Raw genomic sequence first — 21,262 nt, forward strand, 5'->3', positions numbered from 1 at the left:
ATAGGGTGACCGCACACTATGTGATGCAACATAATAATATTGTTGGCGACAGCTTAGTTGGCAATTTTTTTAAGAATCGGGTAATGTGTGGCAGTTAACGATCATCATCAATTAGTTTTTCAGGGTCATCAGTGATAATCGTAAACATTGAAAATGTTCAACTTTTACGATGTGTAACAAGCGACAATCATGCATCATTGTGTAATGCAGCAGTCTCCACTCTGCTACCGCTCAGTCATTCGATAACTTCTGCAAATCCTCTTTTACACCTGCCAATATCCTGGGAGAGACCTTTCTTGCACTCTGACTGACCTGCTGTTGCAGGACACTGCTCCATAACGATTTGTCCCAAACCATGCACTGGCCAACAATCCCCTCAGTGCTGTCATGGTGAGGCCTTGATGTTTGACGATCCGATTGTATTCCCCATGCCTACTCTTTAATCTACATTCAGTATTAAATGCCCAAAATGCTCATGACCTGCTCACCTTCCTCAATTCTATAGCAGGTCCTCTTTTGCCTCTCACCTTTCACCTCTGTCTTCTCCACCCACGATTCCTGTCCTTCATTAAGGTTTTGTTGGGGACCCCCCCCCCCATCCCTTTTGTGTCCCATGATGGTATTTCCAAGCTTTCACCTTCACTCATATTTACCAAAGTAATGGCACAGTCAATGTCCATTCAATCATTGCAAGAAGACTGTGCCCCAGCCCACAGGCCTGTATAATAAACATGGTGGCTCCTATAAGAAGCGACATTTATAAAAGCTCAAAAGATTGGCCGTAAATATTTGGCAGCAAAGAGGAGAGTAGAGGAATTCCTTAGAGCAGTTCTGCATCCTGGATAATTTCTGACAAACATGTTGATGTTTTATTGGTGATAATGCAAGACATTTCTGTATAGGTGGTCAAAATTGATGTTCCCCAAACCATCGTTGAAATATTCATATGTATGAATAAAACTTTCATTTCATTAAATTTGGCAGGATGAATGCACTGCCATCTTGTCACGAGGCTTCATCATAGCTTGACCCTAGCTTCATGGTTTTATAGCTTTTCAAAAGCAAAACACAAAGCAAAACACAAATGCCATCAATTAACATTTATTTGCCATTTTTGAAAACAATCATATCCTGTATGTCTGTCACATTTATAGGTGAAGAGACAACAAATTAAAACACTTTTCGACTAAATATTGTCATTATCTATTTTCAGAAAAAACTTTCATAAACATCTGTCTTTTGAAGAAAAAACAATAAGACTTGGAAGCAAATGTGCATCCTTCAAACCCATAAACTATTGCAATCACAGCAAATATCTTTATCGCCTCAGCAAATTTCCCTTTTGTACTAATGTAGGCTGGTACAGAGGCCAAGAAAACCAATAAGGCAAAAATCATGCCATATCCAATCAATCTTGTTTCATTGAAAGGCAAATTCAGCTTGTTTGCCTTGAGAGTAAGGTAAAAGCACAAAGTTACAATCAGTGCAAGATAAGCCAAAGCACAAGAAGACCAAGTGGCATATTCTCCAGAACACTCAACCACAATTGTACCAAAACGAACTTCTGAATCATGTGTGGGATGAGATTTCCAAATTACTGACCATGCAATGCAGAAAGCAATCTGGGGAAATGCAAGAAGCACCACCATTGCTTTTGGTTTTAGGAATGACAGAGGGATGGATTTGTGTAATGTAATAACTGCAACAAAAAGTACAAAAAAACAATATATTATTGATGAACAATTTAGAATGAAAAGCCTTAGATGCGTGGACACCTGCTCCAACAATGTACCCCTTTCATTGTAAAACCACAACACAAGGTAGTTACTTGATTATCTGGATACAGTTGCTATGGCTTTGGTAGTAGATGGAATGATTTAATAAGGAGGTCTAGCATTGTGTAGAGTTGCTTGGTCCATAGAAGTAGAAGCATGGACAAGTAGAAGCATCTCAATGTAACTAAGTTAGGGAATCTGTGAGCTTAAGTGTTAGGTGCCATCATACGAGGGGTGTTGCAGTGTTAATTAGCCTTGGGAGTGAAAAATAAGTCCCCCAGTACATGATTGCCCTCTGTGATTTTTTCACTATGATTTTTGATCTTGCAAACCAGGCAGTAAACCTGGGAAACACATCCCTGAAACAACAACAAAAAGGAAGCCCCGCCTTCCCAGGTTTGGGACCGTGGAGGCCACGCCCTGGAGGCTGAGGTGATAGAGCACCAGAGGAGAGGGGAGTGATTGAAGGTGCATTGCATGGGTGAAGGCACAGGAGAGGCTGGTGCATGGCACAGGGGGATTGTGGAAGGCTCCCATCTGGTTCGGCAGAACACGCAAACGAGGTTGGTTTGAGGACCGCATGAGGCAGGTGGCGCCTTTGAGAGGAGAAAGGCTGGGACATTTGGAGCCTTCATGTGGAGAAGCTACTAGAGAAGTGCCATTTTGTGTGCATGTGCCCAGCTATGAGTGACTGTGACATTTTGCCTGCATATGCACGTGCTGGTGCAGGGCCTCCATTCCGGGTTCAACATGGATCAGCTCTGACCCAAGCTGAGTACCAGTGCACTTACAAAAAGGGTGTTGTTTCTTTTCATTTTGTCACCCTTTGTCTGTATTTGTGTCCATGTGTGAGGCCTCGATCATAGGAGTTATTTATTTTTTATTTAGTATTATTATTCCCTTTTACCTCATCGTCTTGTAAATATTTGTGAATGTTCATTAAATGTATTCTTTTTGAAGAAATTGTATTTGTGTAATTTTCGTGGGTTCATGGATAAATCCCCCTCTGTAACCTTCTCCATATTCCTCCTTCCGTCCTCCAGTCCGAGTACTCCTTTGCCATTCACCATTGCCCTCCACCATACCAATTGAGCATGTGTTGAGACTTATGTCGATCAATGTGTCTGCCTCCGAGTAATAAGAAACCACTCGGCTGTCCCATGAGGTTGGTCAGTGTTAACAGTTTGGTTCCAATAAATTTGGGTCAGGGGGTTAACTTGGGCCGGCCACCTCTGTGACACAGTGAAAGCACCGTCGCCTGCAAATCACCAGCTCATCTGCATCAAAAGCTGTCTATTTGAAGCAAAATATATAACATTTGAGGATATCTCTGGGAAAAGCATTTTCAATTAATATAAGGACTGGATTAGAAAGGATTTTTCAAACATCTTCCCAGTCAATTTGAAAAAAAATGGCAATTTGAGTATTTGGGAGGCGCATTTTGAGATTTTTTTATTACATAATTATAATATTATATTTAAAGTCAGTGTTTAAATAATATACAATCTTGCAATGCAAGTTTACCCAATAAAGTTCTTACCAGGGGGGTTGAAGTTTTAGTTATTCATGCCTGTGGAATATGCACACCTCTGAATGTACATCTATGAAATCAAATCGCGCATTTAACAAACTCTTTAACATGTGTTAAATTCCTGACCAGACTATAAGCTATCTCCGGCTGTTTTCACAGACAGGTTGGTGGCCTCAATGTCCACTGTCACATATTGTCTGATGTTGCTCCTTCCTTTTGTTCCCTCTGCCCTTTGACAATTACACCAGTTACCATGTTTTGATTCACTCACTCATTATTAATTTTCCCAAGGCAAGTATTTCTGCTTTCATCTACCTTCCTAAACGATAATCTTCTTTCTATACTAATAAAAGGCAATGTGTGTGTGTGTGTGTGTGTGTGTGTGTGTGTGTGTGTGTGTGTGTGTGTGTGTGTGTGTGTGTGTGTGTGTCAGTGTTTCTCCTCCATAACTCCAAAACCATAAAACCTATCAGCCTGAAACTTTGCATACATACAAAGAAAACTCCAAGGAAGTGCAATGGTGAAAGTTTGGTGTTTGGGTTAATTAAAACACCCCTTTTTAAGATAATTAACGGCCTTATTTTATGATATCCTTCATCAGGCAATCTTCGGCCACCTCACAGTCTGGGGTATTCAGGCATTTCATGGGTAACCTCGGTGGGGTCAGAAGCCGCCATGTTTTTTTGGCCTGCTCAACCATGCGTTGATTTGGAAAGGCCACAATGATTTCTGAACGATAAATATATGTAAGCTCAAGATTCGAAAATATCAGCAGTTCCGACTGAAAAAAAAGTGTTGATTTGTTCAGTTTGGATATTGCATTGGCGTTTCCGAGTGTATCGTTGGCTCGACAGCAATTGGTGATCGCTTGCCAAGCCAGGTGGTCTGTTGGAGTGCTTGAGTACTGAAGCCACTTACGGAACTGCACAGCACAGTTTGTGCCTTGTTTGGGATGTGCAGTCAACAGTAACTACAAGGTAAAGGTACGTATACAGCACACATGGACTTGGTACATATGGGTAGACTTGGATCTGTACAGACTCTCCGCCGGTGTGTGGACATGCCATGCCTGTTACGGGCACAGTTGTGGCAAAGATTCATCTCGTAACTTATGGAGGTTCCAACAGGTTTTCCTTTGTCTTCATGCATGTTTCTAAAATATTTAGTTATCGGATTTGCTTTGCAAAGGTAAAATGTTTGTCTTTGTGAGTTTCAAAGCAAAATATATTTGATAACGCGTGATTTCTGAGCCGTTTTCTGTTATCGTATTTTCCAAATTACTGAGCCAATATTTTTTCCACCCATCGCATGCAGCTGTTTATAAAGAACTAGATGACCCGTGAACCCATTGGGTTCCCGTTGTGACAGCGGTTGATGGAAAAAAATCATTTCAAGAAAAAAAAAGATATCTCCAGAGAACTATACGACTGAGGTTGTTTGCATTGATCAAATACTCGCGAAGAGTACTTGACTGAATCGGGAATTGATTTTTTAAATAATTTTTATTGTTGCCCGATTTGAACGAAACTTTATATTGGGCATCAATGTGAAAAAAAAATGGTGAAAAGAAAGTCGAAGAAATTATTGTGCGTAAACTTCTAAACACAATTTTATTTCTTAATAAACACGGAAGTATTAGGTCAAAATGGAGATGTTTATTTTATGCTTAAAAATAAATTATTCTTTGTCTATACTAAATGTTTGAGATTTTAAAATAAATCATTTCAAGAAAAAAAAAAAGATAGCTTCAGCGAACTATACTGCTGAGGTTGGTTGCATTGATCAAATACGCCTGAAGAGTCATGAACTGAATCAGGAATTAATTTTTAAATAATTTTTTCGTTGCCTGATTTGAACGAAGCATGAAAATGCATACCGCAGGAGAATGCTGAGTAATGTGACACTAAAATGTTTGTGCTATCGTGTACCGTTTTGACTGTATTTCAGGAAAATACATACAAACATACATACATACAAGATGAGAGTTTTAGTAATATAATAGACGACCCATGAACCCATTGGGTTCCCAGTTGTGACAGCAGATGATAAAAAAAAATCATTAAAAAAAATAATAATATTAAAAAATAAAGATTGCTCCAGCGAACTATACTGCTGAGGTTGTTTGCATTGATCAAATATTCCCGAGTACTTGACTGAATCGGGAATTGATTTTTTAATAATTTTCTTCATTGTCTGATTTGAACGAAGCTTTATACTGTGTGTCAATGTGAAAAAAGAAACGGAGAAAAGAAAGTCAAAGAAATTATTGTGCGTAATCTTGTAAAAACAATGTTATTCATGAATGAACACAAAAGTATTAGATCAAAATGGAGATGTTTATTTTATGCTTAAAAATAAATCGTTCTTTGTCTATACACAATGTTTGAGATTTTTGAATAAATGATTTCAAGAAAAAAAAAGAAGAAGATAGCTCCAGCGAACTATACCGTTGAGGTTGTTTGCATTGATCAAATTCTCCCAAAGAGTACTTGACTGAATCGGGAATTTATTTCTAAATAATTTTTTCATTGCTCGATTTGAACGAAACTTGATACTGCACACCGCAGGAGAATGGTGAGTAAGGTGGGCTGAACATTTTTGCACTATCATGTGCCGTTTTGGCTGTATTTCGGGAAAATACAAACATACATAGATACAAGATGAGAGTTTTAGGAATATATAGAAGATAGATAATATTTGTGAACATCTCAGTGAAACATCTATATAAATGGCACAATGATTTTTGGTGAAAACTACTCAAGGTTTCTGGGTTGTATGCATTACATAATGTAGTCGGTAATCACAATGATTCCAACCTGCCAATTCCCGAAAAATTGCTGATATCGGCCAAGTGTGTGTGTGTGTGTGTGTGTGTGTGTGTGTGTGTGTGTGTGTGTGTGTGTGTGTGTGTGTGTGTGTGTGTGTGTGTGTGTGTGTGTGTGTGTCGTTGATTAGTATCTACATATGCGGGCTTCAGAATGTGAAATGGAGTCCTTCCAGAGCAAGTTCAAAGCATCCACCTTCATTTTGGTGAGGGGTCACGATACATGGACCAAGCTGTAAAGTTTTCTGTTCTCAAAGTTTTGTGCTGTGGGCTCTCTTCAGGATTGTCACTGATCCCTGGATGGTTTTCAACTGTAGTTGTTTTTGTAATAATATTCCCAGGGATGGTTTTTCACACACCCGTAAAGTGGTTCCCGGTGCTTATGGGATGGTGCGTCTTCCGTCAGTCCGTCCACCAAGAAGTGCAACTTCTTCTCAGAAACTACACATATGATTTCAATGAAATTTGACCTCAACCTTCATCACTCGTAATGGTATCGACAAAAACAGGAGGTCTGATGGGGGTCTACAGAGGGAGTTTGGGTGGGGGAAGTGAATTACCTCCCAAAAGATGTATTTGCTTTTTTCTCAAATGACACACACAATTCTAATGAAACTTCACGACAACCTTCATCACCCATGACCTACCAATGTTTGCTCATGACATTAGAAAATCTGGCTCTAAGGGGATTTAATGGGGTTGCCCCCCAAAAATATGTATTTTCTTTCTTCTCCAAAACTACACGTACGATTCCGATGAAACTTGACCACCATATTCACCATCAGTGATGCACAAAAGCTTGTTCAAGACATTTAAAAAAATTGGGGTCTAGGAGGATCTATGGGGAGAGGGGGGTTGTCCCCGAAAATATGCATTTGCTTTCTTCTTAGAAACTACACACACAGTTCTGATTAATCTTGACCACCATCTTCACCAACCGTGATGTCCCAAAGTTTGTTCATAACATTAAAAAACATTGCGGTCTTAGGGGTTATACAGGTGGCGGGTTGCCCCACAAAATCTATATTTGTTTTCTTTTCTGAAACCACACACACAATTTCGATGAAACTTGACCACAACCTTTATCACCCATGATGTACCATGGTTTGTTCATGGCATTAAAAAAAACATCCAGAGGTATTTAATTCCTTCTACATTATATATTTTGTGGGTCATCCTTGCCTACCAGTGGTTGCCTGGTTATCTTATCCAGCCACTACCAGGTGAGCACCCAGTGGTATTGCCCCTGTGTTTAATATCTCTGTGAGGTTCTTTGTCATCAATCCTGTAGGTCCAGCTATCACTGGTACAACTTTGGCATTCTTCAGCTTCCAGGATTTCTCACATCATTCGTGAAGTCTTTGTGCTTGGTCATTTTCTTGATTTATGCATCGTTTTGTCCAAAATCACTGGTATTCAGTTGTACCTGGTACCTCATTCAGCAATGCCTTCTCATTTTTTGTATCTCAGTAGGATAAGTGGTTACAACGCTTTGTTTTCGATGTTCTCGCTTGTTGGGATCATTAGGTCATACATGAGCGGTAGGTACTTCCATGTTTTGAGTGATTACTTTTGGTGCATTTTCCCACAAATTTTCTGGAATTGGGACATCAACGTTTCTGCATATGTGCCAGCAGGTTACTTTGCAAACTCTGTTGTGTTGTGTGTGTAGCTGTTCTGATATGAGTTTGTTTTTGTGTGTGTGTGTTCAGTCAATCAGCATCACATATCATTCTCTTTACTAACCCCACCTCCATCCCTCACCTTTTCGCTTCTTTTTTTTTTCATATATATATATATATATATATATATATATATATATATATATATACATATATATATATATATATATATATATGTATATATACATATAAATATATATATACATATAGATATAAATATATATATATATATATATATATATATATATATCTCTCTTTCTCTCTTTCTCTGTTTGTCTCTTTCTCTCTCTCTTTCTCTCTCTCTTTCTCTTTCTCTTTCTCTCTCTCTTTCTCTTTCTCTTTCTCTCTCTCTTTCTCTCTCTCTTTCTCTCTCTCTCTCTCTTTCTCTCTCTCTTTCTCTCTCTCTCTCTTTCTCTCTATCTCTCTCTCTTTCTCTCTATCTCTTTCTCTCTCTCTTTCTCTCTATCTCTTTCTCTCTCTCTCTTTCTCTTTCTCTCTCTCTCTTTCTCTCTCTCTCTTTCTCTCTCTCTTTCTCTCTCTCTTTTGTCTCCTCTCTCTCTTTCTCTCTCTCTTTTGTCTCCTCTCGCTCTCTCTCTCTCTCTCTCTCTCTCTACCTCCACTCTCAGCACCCCTCCTTAATACCCCCTGTCAACGAAGCAGCAGGTTGTATTAGCTAGTCCATAAATCTAAAAGCCCTTTTGTATTTATTTTTATGTCAAAGAGGAAGTGACGTCACATTTGTTGATTAAAGGGAGCTACACACACACACACACACACACACACACACACACACACACACACACACACACACACACACACACACTTGGCCGATATGGGTAATTTTGGGGGGAATTGGCAGATTGGAGTCAGTGTGATTACCGACAACAGTACATACTGTATATAACCCAAAAACCTCGAGTAGCTTTCACGGAAAAATACGTTTCATTTATGTAGACATTTCAAGGAGATGTGCAAAACATTTATCTTTATAAACAGCTGTGTGTGACAGGTGGAAAAAAAATCTTGCCCCAGTAATTGAGAAAAAAATGGCAATTTGGCAAACGGCTCAGAAATCAGGTGTGATCAAATGTGTTTTGCTTTGAAACTTGCAAAGAGAAACATATGACCTTTATATAGCACACCCGACAACCAAATGCTTTAGAAACAGTCGTGAGGACAAAGGAAAACTTGATAAAGCCTTCATCAGATACGAGATCAAATTTTGCCACCACAGCACCTGCAACAGGTATGGCACATGCCTACACTCCAACAAAGAGTCCCTACAGATCCAAGTCTACCCATATGTACCACGTCCATGTGCGCTGTATACGTGCCTCTCCCTTGTCGTAACTTTTGACTGTACATCCCGATCGGGACACAAACTGTACCGTTATCGACTGTGAGGTGTTTGGTAAGTGGCTTAAGCACTCAGGAAAGCACTCCAATGAAATAGTTGATATGGATCGGCTGGCTTGGCATGCAATATCAAGTTGATGGGTCATGGCACATACCGGCAAAAAATTAAACATCGCTGATTTCTTGACATTTTCGGATTTCACTCCACATTTCGAGTTATTTAGTCCACATTATCCAATCCACGAAACTCAAAATATATTTCTGTTATGCACTTTAATTAGTCCGTGAGAGTAGATCGGAGAAAAATCACATCATATTTCACTATCATGTGAAATCATCATGTGAAATCACTCCAAGCTCCAAAGTGGAAAAATGTAGCATTTAAAAAAGTGATGTATACAGCAATTCATAGGTATGAGGATCAGGCATTCGATCATATCAGTGAGGAAAATAATAAAAAAAAATTGAGTGCTTTATCATTAATTAACAACTGCGGGCTACTCCAACTCACGCGTCGAATGTTAATAAACCATCAAACAAAATTGCAAATTAAGTTCCCAGCAAGGTGTAACTGAGGAGTGCCTTAAGACCCCATTGAGAGTAAGGTGGCCCAGGGTGCACCTGATAAAGGATATAATTTTAAAAGGCCGTTAATTATCTTCAAAAGGTGTTTTATTCAAACCAAACAGCCAATTTTCACTCATGCACTCCTGTGGAGTTCCCTTAGGCCGCATTTAAAGTTTTAGGGTGCTAGGTTTCATGGTTTTGGAGTTATGGAGGAGACACACACACATGCACACATTGACTGACTGACTGACACACACTCGCATTTATTATCATAGATGCAGTTGTAGTTGTTGTTTGGAAAATCACATCTGTTGAGGCAATGTGTGTCACGAAAGCCTGATGTTGACTTTATGGTTAAGGTGATTTGCCTAAGTTCTGAGGGTCTCGAGTTTGAGCTGATAAATAAAATAAAACCAGGGAGGTTGATTCAGCCTGTCAACCTTCTGAAGTTGGCAAAATAAGTACCAGCTTAGTGTAGAGAGGGGGCACTGCATCAACAGCACAGCTGTGCTCCCAGCAATGATGCAAAAGGTGCCATATAGGCTGCATACGAAATATAATAATGTGCGTATCGTTTGCTGCTATATCCACATGTGGCTGGGTTTCAGGGGATGGAACGGAGACCTACCAGGTCTCAAAGTATACACCCATGTATTTGCGTGTGTGTATATAAGTGCAAGTTGCTGCTGTTGGCCACTATATCGATACGTGGTGGGTATCAAGAGGTGAAAGGAACAAGACATTGAGCAAAACAGCCTTTTCCTTTTCTTGGTTTCTCTTACAGTAAAATATCAGTGGGTCCTCCATTAATACGCTTTTTTAAAATCATTCCACAATTATTTTTGAATCATTCCATCATAAACGTTCAACCAAAACAAATAAATAAAGCATTCAATTATTAAGATGGTATCATCACTGCTTGAAAAATGTTTAAGAAAGAAAAAAAAAGTCATGAATGTGTCAGAATTTTGTTTCTTCCTGCAGTGATCGAAGACTCAGGGAAGAGGTTGTACAAATCTTCAATGCCAGTCAATAGTTAGGTTCCTTGTGTCCATAATTTGACGTTCGTTGGAATTTTTTGGAGAGTAGATAACCCCAACATTTTTGGAAAGCTTAAACAATACCAAAACAGAAAATCAATGTTTCACAGTTTTTAAATGCATATAATGTGATCACATAGGTCGTTTTGGGGTAAAAACCCGTTTTTTTTAAAATTTGAGCTCTGAAAATTCAAAATTGATCGCAAGCAAGCAACTGTTGATGCATAATTGTTAACTCGAGGACAGCTCTTAATATATATAGAATACATATATATATATATATATATATATATATATATATATATATATATATGTATTTTGAGCAATGGTTGCAATGGAAACGGCTATCATTTTGTCAAATTACCGTTTATTTAATGAATTGCTTTCAAATCTTGAAACAAGTAACGCATGAATATGGTGATCAGTGAAATGTACTTCATGTCAAATATGAGTTTGTAGCCAATTGGCATCACTGTCTCTAATGTCACTCATCATTGCCATCGTCATCATTACTATCGTGGTCATGCCGTTCAATATTTTAGTCCTCGTCATTCTCACACGAAGTGCTGCACATGAAAAGATCAGTGCATATTAAGTTCTTGGCCTTGCAGGAACATCTTTGTGATGAACATTTTGTCTTTCACTGGCACCTTATCATTTCGATAATTGCCTTTGGTGCAGGGAGAATTTCTGTTGTTGTCGGTTTGAGTTGACCACTCGTGTCCTTGTGGAAGCCATTTTTTAATGGATCAAGAAATGTTTGCTGAGAAATTGCTGCTTGACCACAAACGTATGCCTGGATATGTAGCCGCATGATATGCTGCCTCAGAGCACCGACAGTTAGTGGTAACTTGTCATTCTCAACCAAGTTCTTACAGAAGAGATGCCACCGAAGTTCAGGGATGCTGGAAATATTGACACCACTTGGACAATAACCTCAACAGACAAATCTTGCTAAAGTTGTGTATAGGTCCCCTGACAGTTCAGCAACCTTACAGAGCATAGCAAAGGCATCTACCATGTCGTCATCGGCCTTCAAGTAGCACTGGAACCACTTTGCCTTACCATGTCGAGCGAACCACCCATTATTTTCGGCACCTGTGAATGCGTGGAAGGCTGGCAATGCCTGGGCTCTCTCCTCATCTCGGGCCTTCCAGATTGGCTTGATTTTGACAATGCTAGATGCCATTGAGATAGATGTGTGTCTTGGCAGGAGGTGATAATTTGCTATGGCAAGAACCAGAACATCCGTATCAGGTGAGAATATCGTCAGCTCAATATCTCCCGTGTGTTGCTGTGATGCAGTTATTGCTTGCTGGATCATCAACGTATTGGCCTCCTCATGGTTATTCACCTCAAATTGGAGACCCCTGTTGCTCGACGTCCGCACAGATGCCGAAACGACTACAACCTTTGTTGAATCGTGGTTGCATTCTAGAGTTTTCTCTGCCAAGTACTCTGTCAGATCAGCCTTGGTTTGATCAAGGGGACAGAAATCGACTCATCGTGATGTGTTTGATACTGGTATCATCCTTGACCTGATATTGGACTGGTGCCTTTCCTTGACGTCGTTTGTCTCTGGTTGTGCTCTTGAGGGAATCTTGCTTGTATGTATCAAAAACAAGAATTAGATGGTCGAAGCCTCTAGTCAGACTCATCACCTTATCATTGAAACATTCACTGAGGTCCTTCACTGTCACGACCATTGCTGGTTTCTTGGTAATTTTCTGGACAACTACCATTCCATCCACGACTGCGACCTTCGTGCTCGTACTGCCATCAATTACAGCATCAGCGGGTGCTGGTTCTATGTGTGTGGCATCAAGCTCATCTTCTGGAAAAGACGGTTCCTTGTTGGCAAACTTCTCCAAGTTGTGGATTAGCTTTGACTTGTCGGTGCACGACAGTAAGCTACCGTTTGGTGCAAACAGGGCCCTCGGTGTCACAGTGAATTCAAAGTTGCCAATTGCATCCTTCTGGTCGACGTCCTTGCTGGATCTGTAAAGTACCATCAGTCCACCATACAAATCCTTGGTTTCTTTTAGATCTACTGTCTTGTCCCTGATCTTGATTGCTAGTGTTGTATTGCCAGATATGTACATTCTGTTCTTCTTCTTCTTCTTCTTCTTCTTCTTCTTCTTCTTCTTCTTCTTCTTCTTCTTCTTCTTCTTCATCAGCGCCCATAGGCTGACATCACCATTGCTCCATTTCGCAACAAAATCTTCAGAGAGATTCTGTCCCATTTTATCGATGTTCAGTATCTGTGGTACAAATTCTTCTGGCACATAAGCGTGGGTGACCACATTGAAGAGCTGATTACCCTCAACTTCAAATGGTTTTCATGACTAAGTATGACAGCCTTGATTCGGTCAATTGCATTGTGTTCACGCTTGACGACACTTGGAGACAGGCCATGGTGCTCAGTCATCTCACTTTCCTTAAGACCAAACTGTCCCTAAAACTCGCAAGACAGGCGTGACAGTTCAGGTGCAGCCAAGAAGAATCGGTCTGGCATTTGCATTATTTGATATGCCAATCAGACCAGAGTGAACCTTCAGCAACCTGTTCAGATGTTCAACAGCGTGGTCTGCTCTGATCGATACAAATGGGATAGTATTCTTGGTGAGCGAAATATTGCCTGCTTCGAGCTCCATCCAGGTCTCTGGATGGTTGGTCTTAAGCGCATACATGTCAGATATGTACTTTGGCCAGAGCCGCTTGTACTTGATTCTGTCCATGGCAAAAATATCTTGCTGAGTTCCACTCAAAAATGCTGTTTCCATGGCAACTGACAGTCAAAATGCAACATTTTATTATCCTATAAAATCCATTTAACAGTAATCCATCATCAGTTGGTTATTTTGTATTGCTAAAGATTTTTTTTTTTAAATTGGAATTCAAAAAAGCGTTTTTCACCCCAAAACGACCTTTCAAAAGTTGAAAAAAATGTGAAACATCATTTTTTTATTTAAATAGATTTTAAACTTCTCAAAAATCTATAGGTTTGCTATTCTCCAAAAAATTCCAACGAAATTACACAAGGAACCTGACTACAAGGACATTCAAAGACATTATTGTAATTTTAAATGAACTACAAGGATATTAACAGATAATAAACAAATCAACACAGTGTTGTTGAACTTGAACCTGTGCTGTGCTGTGATCTCAAATGAAACCAGCAAAAAGGACAATAAAAAATATTTCTCACCTTGATTTTCAATTATTATCTGCACAATCCGAGACAGCAGACATACAGTGGAAATTGTAAGCCAAGAGACAACAATTGGTTCCCTTAATTGGCATACCATTGTTGTTGGTTCTCCAATAAACAAAACGCTGCTCCCCAAACATCCTGATAAAGCCAGTAACAATAAAGCCATGAGAGAAGGGTTTGACATTCTCACAACAGAAAGGTCACGGTACATTATGAACACCAATAATATAATTACTGTTATTACAACACCCAGCATAGCAAAGGCAATCAAAGCAATCGCCACAGGATCAAAGAAAGAGAGGAATTCCCTGTTAATGCGCACACAGCCATTGTTTTGCTCATTTGACCACATATTTTGTGGACATTTGTAACAATCTTCAGAATCTGCAAGAACAGTTCATCATCATGTAATGAATGCAATGTTTTATTTTTTTCATTAAATTTTCCCAAATTTATCAGGTCGTTTCTGCAAAGAACATCTTTCGTGCGACAATGCACATTGTCTGAACTTGATATTTTACCTAAAAAGTGCAAGTTTGTGGTTTAAACCTTGATTGCTTGTCAACCCCATCTCCAAGGGTTCAAAATCAAATCAACTTGATGAAAAAGCCTGACCCAAACACTAAAACCCAACACATTTATTACCCTTCATCCTCACTCGAACCTAAAATGTAGCAAGTCTTTAGCTTCCTTACAATGGTAGCCTATAATTTCTGATGATTTTAGTTGCTCTTCTCCAATTGTCAGACTTTGGCATTACTTATGAGAAGTCAATTGTCTAGTGTATAACTACATCGATGGTGGGTGTTAATGATCCACACCATACCTTTAGAAATAAATGGTCATTTTGTGATAGTTCTCAGAATACATTCGAAATTATTACACTGAATAATGCTGGGAAGGTAAATGGTAAACCATCCATTGCATTTTCTACTAAGAAACTACATCACCACCATTGATGTTCTGGTCTTGGAGTTTGTTCATTTGATAGATGAATGATTAGTCTGATGAGCCACTATCAAATTGGATTTAATCTCATGATTCAACACCTTTCAATGCGAATCCTTTCACAGTCGTGGATTTCGATCCTGTTTGAAAAATATGATGAATACGTTTGTCCCTTTTGTCATCGAATTAAGTTATATTGAAATATAACTATGATTGTCATTTAGTCTTTAACAATTTCACTGTTTAAAACATTGGAAACAAGGAAAAGAGCAAGCAGAGATTGCAGACACTCACCAGGACTTGTTTTGTGTGGTGTATTTTGTGTGGTGTTTGTATACTGTTGTTATGTAATTAATAATAGACATAATTAGAACTGCCACTTTATAATTGCTGGCAGTGCTGATCGGGTACCAAGACTTCCCGCTTTGATGCAACCCTGCTTTTATTTGATACTTCTCCCTCACCCATGATGCTTATTGTTATTCAACTGAATTCAGAATGGTATTAAAATGAATTCAATTCAAATCAAATGGAAGACCAAATAGGTACAGGACTGTAATGGAGTAATTAGAAGGAACCCTAACAAGCAAAAGCAAAAATGAAGTCATGAGGAGGAGCTTGGATAGGATTCGGGTTTCACTTGCTACTCCTCCACCCTGAAACCCATCTCCAGGCAAGTGAGCCTCATTCAAAATAATAATAAAAAAATAACCAACACCAAAAATTAATAATAATTCAGGCTGCCAGACCAGACGAAAACTGATGCACAGTATAGCACAATATCTCAAGAATTTGTTGACAGATTCAGCTGAAACTTAGTACACAGGTTGGGGGTGTGACAAGGAAGAATTGATTCAATTTTGGTGAAGATCTGAATCCGAGTCAGGATCCGATAATGTTTTTTAATGCGATTCTTCACCATCAAGTGATGGGGCCAAAACCAATGTATAGCACAATATCTCAAAAAGTTCTGGATGGCTTTAACTGAATTATACTTCACATGGAGAAACATATTTATGATATCATAGGTCCCTTTATTATGATGTCGAAATTGCATACGTAGAATGCTACATCAGATCTATAAAAATTTTTGTGGGTAATCTAGGGATAAATTTGACCACAGAAAAAAATTTAATAATAATTCTGGCTGCCAGACCAGACCAAAACTGATGTAAAGCACAATATCTCAAGAATTTTTCAAGGAAAGAAGATCAGGTTGAAATTTAAAAATTGTATGCCCCATCACTACTTGATCATAATTGTGAAGTGTCATGTGGATCAAGAGAAATAATTTTTTCAAAGACCTGCTCAATTCAATGTGACACCCAAACCATCCATGACATCATATGTGTGAAGAACATTTTTTTCCTAATGGATAGGCGGTCATATGTGTAAAGTTCTGTCTCAATCTGTTCAGCCATTTCAGAGAAGAAGATTTTTGAACGTTTTATTACAACAAGCTCAAATGAGCTAAGATCCTCGTCCTCTTAATGATGACGTCATAAAACGAATATGACGTCATTGTGATGTATCAGATTTACGATAAATTATCTGTGCTAATGCCCGGCTTGATTCCCGCAAACAAAATTCAAACAGCTTGCCAAGTTTCAAAGATAATTCAACTGAATTCAGAATGGTATTAAAATGAATTCAATTCGTATAGGCGATTTCCATTAGCAGCAATATTATGACGCCAACTTTTTTTCTAAGAAGAATTTACAAAATCGGAGATGGTTACTGTCTGTGCAGGGTATTTTTACATATATGTGCCAAGTTTCAGGAAGTTTTGATGATAACTGCAGGCTGTGAAACAAAAAAGTCCACAAAGAGAAGATGAAGAACAACAACGTGAGTAAGACTTAGACATCCTCCACGAAGATCAAAAACACTTTCGTTCTGTGCGGAGAAATAAACAAACAAACAAACAAACATAGAGACAAATATATAAACAAGCCGGTATGCGACATGGCTGCTCGCTCTCGATGGAAAACAAGCTCTTGGCCGACGCGACTAGCCGATATTCATGTACATGCTGTCAATCAATTTAGCAAAATAAATATGATTATCACAGCCCTCTTGGTTTGCGCCCAGAAACCCGCCTTGTGAAATTTCAGGCATGTTTCCAAAGAGACTCTAACAAATGGCAGCCGTGGTAATTCCATTTATCTATTCGCTAAAGATTTTATTTTTTATACGATACTGTAAGAGATTCTCCTTGGGCACAAAAAAACACGTCCCTCGGAGGTCCAGTTTCGGAGGTATTGATGTTTTTTGTACAGTCCACAATAAGTGTACGATGTACGATAAAGTATTTTAGCTGTTACTAAGCAACGGAGGTGTGCATAGCAACCATTCATTTTTGTGTACATGCTAGCCACGTTGTTCACATTTCACCGAAGTTTCATCAAAATCCGACTCCTTCTCTTAGAGATATTCGCAATTAACCGTTTCTGAAATGTTCGACATGTACTCGCCCAAAACCTATCTCCTCCTACAAATATTTCTTGTTAGGGCTGCCAATTGGCATGAAGGGAGCTAGGTAGATTGCTCACAGAACTCTAATCTTCGATTTTTCGATTTATTATTTCTTTTACTTTTTGCGATTTTTTGACCACTTTAAAGGGCCGTTGATATGCCGTTGCTTGGGCCCGGGTCCCATATTCGAAAGCACATGATTCCCAGAAATATTGGTCCTACCTACCAAATTTCATTGGAACTGGTTGAGTGGTTTAGCCCCTAGGCTTGACCAAAGTTTCGCGGACAGACAGACAGATGGAAATGTCCAGAATAAGGGTGCTCTAAGAGCAGCCAAAAAAAAAGAGACCAAAATGCAATACTCTCTCCTCCGGCAAGGGTAACTCGAAAGTTCATAGAACACAAGACCCCACACAGTATTATTATTTAATATCCAGAATGTGGCTGCTGATTGGATCACGCATGTGGCTGTGCTGCTGATGCAGTGCTCCCTATTCCCATTAAACTGGTACTCATTTTGTTGACATAGGAAGGATGAAAGGCTGAGTCAACCCACCTGGTGTTATTTAACAATGTGACAGGGACTCAAACAGAAGACTCTAAGATCTTAAACCAGCCACCTTAACTGTTAAGCCAACACCAAGGGTGTGTTCGGTTATCACATTTCTTGTGGAGCGCTCGAAAAGAGGGTTAAGCACTCAAGCAAGCACTCCATTCAAAATCATTCATACTGTTACGGTTGTGAAGGTAGATGGAGGAGTTTCATAGGAAAGTTATGATTGAATAGAGTTGTTTGGTCCGTGGGCGTGCAGGAGACATCTCATTGTAATTAAATAGGGAGACTGTGAGCTGACGTGTTACGTGTCATCACACAGTGGTTATTGTTTTGTTAATTATATAGGGGTTAAGGACAATTTCCCCCAGTATGTAATTGCCCCATGTGACCAATTCCTATGTTTTTGCATTTACAAGTCAGCCAGGAAGAAATTGTGTTTATATACCAACAATGCTGACAACAAGCAAGCCAGGCATGCTGAGCAGGCAGAAGCCCCACCTTCCCGGGTTTCGGGTGAGAAAAACATGCACCGGAGGTGGATGGTTGTTCGGTGTGAAGTCGAAGAGAGATCAGGAGCGATCGCACGAGTTTGGTGTGAGAAAGTTGGCAGTTGTAGTCGTGAAAGGAACAGGGCTAGGAGAAGGAGGATCTCGTTTTGCTCTCCTTTTGGCATGACAAAATGGCTTTCCTTCAATGCATGAAGAAGACAGAGCAATTCTCGTGTTTGTGCCGAGTTGAATTGGTTTGCGTGGTGGAGTAAGAAGCTGGCCATTGGCTCTTGGTTTGGTCGTAAGAGACGGACCTCGAAGGCTCGTGTATGTTACTGAAGGGGACAGCTCCACTCTGCAGAGTGCTGAGAATCGGCAAGCGCGATCAATAAAGAAGCCACACGGTGGTCTCTGAGCCTTGGTGTTGAATACCACTCACGAAGTGCTTGACGTATGTTTTTTTTTCCCTCTGGGGTAGAGTGGCTTGTCACCGTTGTGGGCACGTCTACATGAGCTGGATGAAGCGCCTCGATTCTAAGTTCCATAAAGACCATCTTTTACCAAGCTAAGTACCAGAATAAAGGGAGGATTTTTGTGTTGTTTCGTTTCCCCCTTGTTTGTATTTAAGTCAGTGTGTAGAGGCCCCTCGACTTTAGGTTTAATTTATGTCATGATTATTATTACATTTTAAATATTACCCTTGTAAATATTTATGTTGTCATTAAATTCCCGCATTTATTTTGAGTTGATGTGTCCGTGTATTTGTCATTGGGTTCGAGTATAAACCCCCTTGTGCTGTGTTTCTATGTGCCTCTGTTGCTATGCTAGTGCTGCGCTCCACCCTTCCTGCACGCATTATAATCTCTGAAGATCAACGCAGCCAAATCCTAAGGAAAACCGCTTGGCTATCTGGGTTGGCTGGTGTTTACTGCAATCCACCACAATTAGGTATGAGGGATTAACGTAACCGGCCAGACCCGTAACATTTGTTGTCAAGGAGTGGTATATGAATCCCCTCCTCCCCCCCCCCCCGACTCCCTCAGGAGTGCAGGATTCAAACTGCGAACAAGATTTCACAAGGGACATGAAATTGTTGATCACAATGATTGGTGTTGGGAGAAAAGAACTCTTGGAAATTTCAGGGAATTTTTTTTTTCAGGGGAGATTAAACGCATGTGGGAAATGGCGGACAATCAAAAAATGGCATTTCGGAGAGAAGGTAGAAGGAATGAAGGAAACGAGCCGAGTATGGAGCCGGTTAATAAGTATGGGGTAAAAGTTTCCCCCTGTCCCGAGTGGGGGGCCCCCACTACCAAACTCCCCTTCCGGAGGACAGAGCAATTCCTCAGGGATCCACACTCAAAAGTAGCAGATCGGCCGCCCCCAAAGCCATTTGAGATTAATCAGATGTGGGAAGTGATGAAACAAATGATGGGGTAGTTGAAGGTGGGTCAAAAGGGAATAAAGGCAGGGCAGCAAAGCCTGAAGGCTGGTCTCGTAGAGGTAAGGACTCGGTCAAAGGGAATCAGCACACAGATAACCGCTGTACGTACAGACCCAGGCAAAGCGAGTGCATTGGTATGCGAGGGAATCAAGGAGCAAATGAAGGAACAAGGGAAAGAATCGAAGGGACAAATTAATGGAATGGAGAGTGACATGAAGGGAATGAGTGAACAAGTGAACAAAATTAAGAAGGGAGTGACACAGGAACTGGGAGCACAAATTGATGGAATAGGGGAAAGAAATGAACTAATGGAAAGCAAACTTGATGAACAAAGGAATGAAATGGAGATGAAATTGGAGACTGAATTTGAGCTAAAACTGGAAGAAATGGCATTGAAAATAGGAGAGGGTAAAATCCCAGGCTATATGAATGGGAGAAGTGTTGAAAGAAGAAATTGGGTTAACAAATCAAAGAATTGACGAAGTAAATAAGGGCCTGGAGTGCTATCGCACCTGTTTGGATGCCATGGTGCAATGGCGGGAGTAGGAATTGGAATTTTGTAAACACCAGAGCAGAGGTTTAGTGAAAAATTTGGAAACTCATGTAACAGAACAAGAGCAGGTGTTTGTTGATAAAGGCTTGTGGGAGCCACATTTGAGTGGGAAAAGGATGGATGAGACATTACAGAAGCAGCTGAATACTTGTGACACTACACATAAAGGGAGAGAAGATAGAACCAAAAGTTTCTGTAATGCTCAAAGGTGACGTGGATGGTCCTGTTGAGACCATGTTAGGGCTGACTGACTCGCACAAAGTTGGGTGGGACTAGCAGCACTTTTACAATGGAGATGTTGCTGAAGAGGTTCGAGCAGATTTGGTGGAGCCAATGTTTGAACCATTTGCAGGACATGTAGTGATGGAGAGTGACAATGATGTAGACATGCCAAGTACCGATCTACTGGCTAGTTCGGAAACAATTCGAAGTGAGCTTGCTGATGTAAATTCTGGAGAGAGAATTGCCCAATTTGAAAAAGTGTTCGATGGATTAACAAACACAGACACACCCAGAAGAAGAAGAGGCAAAACTTGAACCGGAATCAGAATCACAGCCTTTGCTGATTCCAGAACCCAGCATAACAGAAGGACCTGATGAAAAAAAATCTGCTGATAGAGAGCTTACACCAGGAGAACAGAGCACTGCATATGGAACTGCAGTCATTGAAGAGTGAAGCCCAGAGAGTGACAAAACTTGAAAAGACATCAACAGGAGGAAAGTCGGAACTTGACGAACAATCACAGCAGAGTGAATAAGAACTCCAGTTATTGCAAAAACTCTTATCTGACAAGATACAGGATCTGAGA

The 21,262-nt window shown here is 39.9% G+C and overlaps 1 protein-coding gene across 1 annotated transcript in view; it reads right to left on the bottom strand.

The window, feature by feature from the left end:
- Positions 1-1,093: 1,093 nt before the first annotated feature.
- LOC147034844 (extracellular calcium-sensing receptor-like) overlaps positions 1,094-21,262 on the bottom strand; it is a 47,870-nt gene continuing 27,701 nt past the window's right edge. The window contains exons 4-5 of the mRNA XM_085890615.1: positions 13,984-14,373; positions 1,094-1,699 (exon numbers count right to left, since the gene is read on the bottom strand). Coding sequence (XP_085746741.1) covers positions 1,200-1,699; positions 13,984-14,373 — 890 coding nt within the window. The 3' untranslated portion in view covers positions 1,094-1,199. The remainder of the gene's footprint in view (positions 1,700-13,983; positions 14,374-21,262) is intronic.

The sequence above is a fragment of the Eptatretus burgeri genome, chromosome 1 (assembly GCF_056783735.1).
Source record: "Eptatretus burgeri isolate ZD-2024b chromosome 1, Ebu_testis_v1, whole genome shotgun sequence".
NCBI lineage: Eukaryota > Metazoa > Chordata > Myxini > Myxiniformes > Myxinidae > Eptatretus > Eptatretus burgeri.